General features: G+C 39.6%; 1 protein-coding gene across 4 annotated transcripts in view; it reads right to left on the reverse strand.

Moving 5' to 3' along the window:
* LOC310787127 (complement factor H-like) overlaps window positions 1-7,717 on the reverse strand; it is a 15,523-nt gene extending 7,806 nt beyond the window's left edge. Inside the window, exons 1-11 of one of the 4 annotated variants that reach the window (XM_083648475.1) lie at window positions 7,614-7,717; window positions 7,181-7,366; window positions 6,597-6,702; window positions 6,404-6,480; window positions 5,953-6,141; window positions 4,744-4,926; window positions 4,396-4,590; window positions 4,070-4,252; window positions 3,441-3,608; window positions 1,709-1,876; window positions 1,070-1,252 (exon numbers count right to left, since the gene is read on the reverse strand). In XM_083648475.1, the coding sequence (XP_083504601.1) occupies window positions 1,070-1,252; window positions 1,709-1,876; window positions 3,441-3,608; window positions 4,070-4,252; window positions 4,396-4,590; window positions 4,744-4,926; window positions 5,953-6,141; window positions 6,404-6,480; window positions 6,597-6,702; window positions 7,181-7,366; window positions 7,614-7,689 (1,714 nt within the window). In that variant the 5' untranslated portion in view covers window positions 7,690-7,717. The remainder of the gene's footprint in view (window positions 1-1,069; window positions 1,253-1,708; window positions 1,877-3,440; window positions 3,609-4,069; window positions 4,253-4,395; window positions 4,591-4,743; window positions 4,927-5,952; window positions 6,142-6,403; window positions 6,481-6,596; window positions 6,703-7,180; window positions 7,367-7,613) is intronic. The other 3 variants (XM_083648476.1, XM_083648477.1, XM_083648478.1) reach the window with 3 other exon arrangements.
* Window positions 7,718-8,156: the final 439 nt, after the last annotated feature.

Raw genomic sequence — 8,156 nt, forward strand, 5'->3', positions numbered from 1 at the left:
TGTTGGTTTAAGTAAACTTCATATTCTACCAGACAATCAAAGTGGAAATGACTATCAGTTGTTGACTAAAAATATAAATTACTACCTTCACCTTCCACATTCTGCTGCATCTGAACAGTTCACACTACTTGGGAATATTAATCCTTTTACACAGTGATGATTACATAGGGTAAACAAACTTCAAACTGTGTTTGCTGTATGTCCTTACCTCTACAGCTCTGAATCCCGATCCAAACATTTGCCCCCCTACAGGTAATCGTAAAGCTGCCTTCATAATCATCCATGCAGACATACTCGACCTGTTCATTGTTATTGTATTTCCACTTTTCATTGCTGACAATTTCAGCATTTCGGATAGAGTTTATTGCATGTAATCTCTGAAATAAATTCAATTCAATCCAATTATGAGGCATTCTACACACTGGTTGGCTGGTAATAATCACACCAATATGATACAGAGCTTCCAATACATGCGGGGGTATGGTTATCTATTTTGAAAGTGGGGGAAAAAGGTACGCTTTTGTGGATTCTTCTTTTAACCACGAGCTCTACCAAATTTAAGTAGTTAGTTATTACTCAATTACTGTAAGTTAGCAACTAGTTCACATGTTTCGTCGTTGGTTTTTAGAAAATTGAAACGGACAGAACACCAACGATACAAAATGTGTATTTTGTTGATATTGCTGTTTTGATGGATGTCTACAACAAATCCCACATCTTAAAAGCAGCTTCCAGGATTTGTTCTGTTTCAGCTCTGCCTCGTCATGAGTAATCTATAATTCATACCTCCATGCTAGACAGCGTTACATACATTATAGTTAAGCTATAGTATTCTTTTCTCTTGTGTATGTTTTATATTGGTGCTGCTTTATGATCCTACATGACAGATAACTTTCTAAACCAACTTGTTCTGTGTGCCACTTTTTTCCTTCTTCAAAGAACGATGAAATGAAGTTGACAGACTTATCTGCAGTTTAGAAATGCAGTGCACTGTGCAGTATAATTTGCGCCCAAAACATGTAAAGTATTTGAGTGAAATCACTTATTTACCAGCCTGTGAATACAGTACCTTCACACAGGGGGTTTGGCCTCCATCCATCAGCTGTGCATGTTGCATAATCCTCACCGTCCTTGTTTTTGTATCCTGTTATACAGCTATATCTCTGTGTTGTGCGCAGCCTCCTTAATCTCCACTCACTTTCTCTGGGAGTGTTAAGCAGGTTGTAGTCATGTGGTAGGTTGCAGGTTTTTTCTACAGTTACAGAGAAAGGTGTATTGTTAGTAATACTTGGAACACATTTGTTTAAATAAAGGACTCCATCTTCCATCTATCAAAGTGCATAATAAGATAACGATAACTTGTACTCTTGACCAAAAATACGAAATATGACGTTTCACACCCTGCTGCATCTGAACAATTAAAATGCATTATTTTAACTTTAACAATCACTGGTGCTGTACATTCTACATCTGTTGAAGAACGCACGCACGCACGCACACACACACACACACACACACACACACACACACACACACACACACACACACACACACACACACACACACACACACACACACACACACACACACACACACACACACACACTGTACTTGAGAATATACATCCTTTTTTGTATCCTTTTACCGTATGGTACCGTATTACCGTATTCACTATGTCAAATGTAAAAGTGTTGTTGGCTGTTCTTACCTCTACAGTCTGAAGTCCGGCTCCAACCATTTCTCTCACAGGTCAGAGTAAAGTTTCCTGTATAATCACCCACACAGCCATACTGGACCCGTTCATTGTACTTGTATTGCTGCTTTTCAGTGCTGACAATTTCAGCATGAGGGATATCTTGTTTGTCGCAGGTTATCTCTGAAATAAATCAAATTCAATTATGAAGCATTCCACACAATGACATGATACAGGGATTCCTTATTACATACGGAGGTACAGTCATATATTTATTATTTTTTTATTTGTATTGAGCGCAACCTCATCCAGGGCTCCAGGCACTTTCTCTGGGATTGCTAAGCAGGTTGTAGTCATGTGGTAGGTTGCAAGTTTTTTTTTCTAAAGTTATAGATTGCCTACAGTAAGTCCTGCCATCGTGAAATTGCCTATGGTAACGATAATTTGCACTCTTGAACAAAAATACTAATAATATGACGTTTCACACCCTGCTGCATCTGAACAATTAAAATGCATTATTTTAACTTTAACAATCATCTGTTGAAGAACGCACGGACGCGCACGCACGCACGCACGCTCGCACGCACACACACACACACACACACACACACACACACAGTACTTGGGAATGTTCATCCTTTTACACAGTGAATGCTTGCATTCCATATAGGGTAACCAGACTCAAACTGTATTTGTTGTATGCAGTATGGTGTGTCCTCCTTACCGCTACAGCTCTGAACACCAGTCCAGCCATTTGCCCCACAGGTAGCAGTAAAGTTTCCTTCATAATGTGTGTGATTTAATCACTGATTGATTTAAATCACTCACAGATCCTAGGATCTGTGAGTGATTTAATCAGTCATGTCGATGTATTCTGATTAGCTGTGTGGTCATCTTATTTACAGTATGTGTTATGTAGGTTCTTGGCCACTCTGTCTGTTCTAGATATACCCTAATGTTTGAGATTGATTGATTGATTGATTGATGCATGCATTTTCAACAGCTGGTTTCATTCAGCTTGGTCCTGGCTTCTACTTATATGGGTCACACCCACTGTTTGTAGTAATGCTGAGGAAAGCCTGTGAGGCTGAAACGCGTCCGTTATGCTGCTGCTGTGCGCATTAAAAGTTTGAACTTTAGACATCTGTGAGTGCTGTTTTTGATTTAATTATTTTGAGATTTTTGGATCGGCACCCAGTGATTTTCTTTAAAACGTTGGGTTGAGCACGCCAGTTCGTTGATTGGTGATAATAATCGGTAACAATAATAATGATACAGCGCTTACTTATATGCGGAGGTACGGTTATATCTTTATTTTAATTGGTATTATCTTAAGATCTACTGATATTGGTGTTTTCATGGATGTCGACAACATATCCCACATCTTAAAAGCAACTTCGAGGAATTCTCTCAGTGTTGCCTCGTTATGAGTATCTATAATGTCATATGCTAGAAACCACGATATACATAACTTGTAATTCAATAGAGAACAGATCTGCAGCTAATTCACTCACCACCACGGTTCATGAACCAGAAGAAAATAAAATGTCCATCAACACTTGGAAGACGCTGGTTTAAATAAAGGACTATTCTACAATATGACAATCAATGAGGAAACTATTTAACAATCATGTAGCATACACTGTTGATCAAAAATACAAATTGGTACTTTCCACAAATTGGTACTTTAATGATTCCATCGGGTAACAAACTCAAACTCTATGTGTCGTATGGTGTATGTCCTTACCTCTACAGTTCTGAGTCCCGCTCCAACCATTTGTCCCACAGGTAAGAGTAAAGCCTCCTGTATAACCCTCCACGCAGCCATACCGGACCTGTTGTTTGTCCTTGTATTGCCACGTTTCATAGCTGACAATTGCAGCATGTGGGATATCTTTTTTGTCGCACGTTATTTCTGAAATACATTCAATTATGAAATTAGTTCTTTCATTTTTAAAGCTTTGGATAATTCTTTTTCAATTAGCTAACTGGCTAAATGTCAGTTTACATGATGAATATTTAAGTTTACAAGATAGTTTGTTATACCAATGTTTTGGCAAACGACCAAGGGCAGTCTATTGTTCGTTGTAGCTCAGCAACTGATTGAGACATCTTTAATGAAGTACCGATGTGATCAACCTGTTCACCTAGTAAACCCTGACCCCTCTTTTTATACATTACCCACAAGAATGAATGAATAATAAACAAATAAACATTTGAATTTGAATACAAATAGATTACTGAACAAAAATAAATTGTAAGTGAAAGTAGAGGAATTCAAAACATGTTCAGTTTCACAACTTTTTTCCTATTTGCAAAATAAGATACAAATGTAATTGTATATGGCAGCGATTGTAAGAAATACACTACACATACCTTGACACAGTGGTTTTGGTGTCCACCCCTCTCTTGTGCATGTAGCCTGGTTTCTGCCATCTGTTGTTTTGTAGCCTGCTTTACACCTATAACTTTCAGTTTCATCCAACCTTTTCGTTTGCCGCCAGTAGCTACTACCCCACTGATACACAAGGTGGTCATGTGGATTGGAACATGTTACCTCTAAAATTTGGAACAGAAATGTGTCAGTGAGATTCATCTGAAGTAAGTCAATAACAGCAAAATAATCATCATAATCATCAGGAGTTGATGACCAATCACAGTAAAACAAGACAACCTCAACAGAAGTTCAGGCAGTTCTGTACCTTGGCACACAGGTGACTCATTCCATGTTCCATCGTCTTTGCAGGTAACCTGTTTCGAAGTGTCTGCTCTGGTAAAAATCCAGAATCTCTCTGCACATGTGACTGTTACTGTGTCACCAGGTGAAAACACACTTCTGAAGTTGGGTTCATAACTGGTTCCCCAGATTGGTGGCAGTGTCAGTCTACATGTGATTGCTGCATTGGTTTGGGAAATGAAATGTGTAGTTTGTTATTTGTTTTTTTAGAATAAGAAAAACTACTATGATAACAATCAGGTACCACACTTTCAGTATTCAGCGACATCTAAATAAACAAAATAAAAAGTATCATATACAGTACGATACTTACGTTCACACAGAGGAGTAGGGCTCCACTCTGCTCTGAGGGCTATTTTTGTGCATGTTGGCAGCCTATTTTCAGTAGGCTTGTAACTGGCTTTGCATTGGAAATGCAGGATGTTGCCTTCCTTGTACTCACTGATATGGTCGAGCACGTGACCATTTTCAATCACTGGTGCTGTACATTTGACATCTGTTGAAGAACACGCACGCACGCACATGCACGTACGCACGTACGCACACACACACACACACACACACACACACACACACACACACACACACACACACACACACACACACACACATTTTTATCCCTCTCTCTCTCTCTCTCTCTCAAGAAATGCCCAAGGGGGTAAAGTTATTGTAGTGTACCCCTGTGGGCACGACAGACAGACCCACTGGCACAGACTGTCTGCATGCCGCTCCATCAGTGCCCTACAGGTGTCACTGTCAAAGCATTTTAAGAATAGGGTGAATACCATGCATTTTATTAAGAAAAAACACATTTGATTGATATTTTATAAAAAATATATATTGTTATATATAAAATCCCCCATCGGGCGGCTTTAGCTCAGGAGGTAGAGCGGGTCGGCCAATGACGCAAGGGTTGGCGGTTCGATCCCCGCTCCCTCCCAGCTGCCGTCGCTGTGTCCTTGGGCAAGACACTTAACCCTCCTTGCTCCCGATGGTGTGTAGGCACCCTGCGTGGCAGCCTGCCGCCATCGGTGTATGAATGGGTGAATGTAGACTATCTACTCATTGTAAAGCGCTTTGGATAAAAGCGCTATATAAATGCAGACCATTTACCATTTACCATTTATCTCTTAAAAAAAACAAGGGAGGATCATCCTCCCTTGTACTACATTAATAACCTCCACTGATATATATAAAGGCAGGACCGTCTGTATCTCTGAAAAAGCAATGATCTGCTGGATTAGCTGGGTGATTGCATGTAGCCTGATCACTAGTGGTTATTAGAGTGTTACTATGTGGTTGCTAGGTGATTACTAGTGGTCATTAAGCTGTTACTAAGTGGTTGTTACAGTGATTACTGCTGGTTGCTAGTGTGTGTGTGTCCCTGTGCCTCTCCTTCAACTTCCTCTTTAAAACTCTCCTCACTTCCCTTTACTGGACGCTACAGTACTGTACCCTTACTCCCCTTTACTGGACGCTACAGTACTGTACCCTTACTCCCCTTTACTGGACGCTACTGTACCTATGCATGTTGGAGGATTGCCACTCCACTGTCCAGTTTCTTCACAGTGGATCTCTGCCAACCCAGGAGGATCCAGGATTAAAGAGCTTAACCTGCAGCCAAATCGGAGTACATTGCCGTAGGTTGCCTCCTCTCCATCCCCAATCACCTGGACATTATCTTCAACATGTATCACTGGGCATTGTTGGGCTGGAATGAGATAATAGATCCAATATATCAGCTTGCACGAATGATGAAATCTCGAGGGGATTAAAATATAAGCATTGCACAAGTGCGTGATTCAATGTCCTGGATTCATGTGAACCCCCAGCTAGGCATTGCTTTTTGTTTGGAGGCTATCTACAACATTTGGAAGATATCTTGAGAAACAGACACAAGAAGGAGTGATGTCTCCACCTAGGAGATGAGTCAATCTGATTGAATGAGTGATCCTTTGACTTCCAACTCTTACCCTCACAGACAGGGACGACACCATCCCAACCCTGTGCCATGCAACGCCGGGAGTTTGTCCTACTGACCATTTGGTAGCTGAAAAGAACACGACATGGAAATATAAATGTCCCATTGAAATAAGAGAAATTAAAGTCATAATTATGCATAATGGGGGGGGAGGGGCAAGGCAAATATTTGATCTCTTTTCATACCCTGTCTGGCAGGTGTATACAACTTCTGACCCAAAGACAAAGTCATCTCCTTTCTCCAGCTGAAATTCGGCAAACTCGGCATCTCCAGGGTGACCACATGATCTGGCTAAAAACAATGAGCATGAGAGTGTGAGTGAATATGGCATTTATAAACTGAACCTTGCACACAGAAAGGCAAAAATAATAATTTTACCATGCTAACCCTATACAGTGCAATAATACGATCAACATAACATATGATGGCATTTTAATGCCAAAAAGGCAACACTGTATGAAAGTAAATTTCTGGTTTGGAAAATCCATGAAAAGTTATTATTATTATTGTTATTTATTATTATTATTATTGTTGTTGTTATTGTGATTACCACATATATTGGCTAACTTCCAATAATGAGGCAGGCATTTCATTTTCATGTTACAATGAAAATAATGTGTGTGTGTGTGTGTGTGTGTGCGCGCGCACATGCGCTTATGTAAGTCAATGTGCATGTGCATGCATTCAACGCACATGACACCATCTCTGTTTACCATTCCTATTATAATAATATATTGTATTGATATTAATTCACAAGATGGTAACTTACGTTGACATTTAGCCCCACGAGACTTCCATTTACCATCTTCACAGATTAATTTGAAAAATCCAGTGAAGCCAACATTGCAGCCCACTCTGACTTGTGCCTTATCATCGTAGGTGGCTGCCAGGCCAGTGGTGTCGAAATTTGAATTGTATAGGCGCTGATTGTTTAAAAACTGTTCAAGTGTACACTCTGAGGAAAAACAATGAACACAAATACATTGTAATCACTTGTATGTTCATTTGGCAGATTGGCAACATTCAATGACAACTTCATGCTTCAGCTCATATAAAACAAAATGTGATGGCAATAACAAAAAAACGGGAAAAAAATCCCAAATATAAAAACAACAATAATTCATGATCAATAATGATCGATAACATAATTACTTAAATGTAAAGTTATGAAGGTAAATATTTGTTTAAGAGTTTGGTCTTACCTTTAACTTGACCTTTCACTAAGGTCAGCATATGCATCCACAAAAATAGGACAGAGCTTTTAGTTATTCCATGCATTTTGTCTTCATTACCCAAACAGCACAATAGAGGGTGAATCTTTGGACTGAAACAGTATTACACAGAAAGCTGCCGATTTTGCAGGCGGAAGCGATTGCTCAATGATTTGCACAAGTTCCAGGCCCCCGACACACTCTCAAGAGCTCAAACGAGGAAGTGACACTGGATCCACAGGAGCTTGATGGAAAAAGAGGCCGTTTGGAGTGTCAAGTCTTACACATACTGGCACACATGAGATTAGGTTCATAATGCAACAGCAAGCTAACGTGATTATGGGAATGACAAAACAATGAAATATAGAGATATTATACTAGTCTCAAACACCAGATTTTTCTTTTCTTTTTTCTTTTTCTTCAAAGGGTAAATGTTTGTTCCACTTGTGTATAACTGCATTGCAATTCAAGAGTTTCATGGCTGTGTATGCAGACTTTGACATGTTTATCATTCAGTGAGTAAGCAAGGTATTC

This window comes from Poromitra crassiceps, assembly GCF_964638095.1.
Source record: "Poromitra crassiceps genome assembly, chromosome: 12".
In the NCBI taxonomy this organism is placed as follows: Eukaryota; Metazoa; Chordata; class Actinopteri; order Beryciformes; family Melamphaidae; genus Poromitra; species Poromitra crassiceps.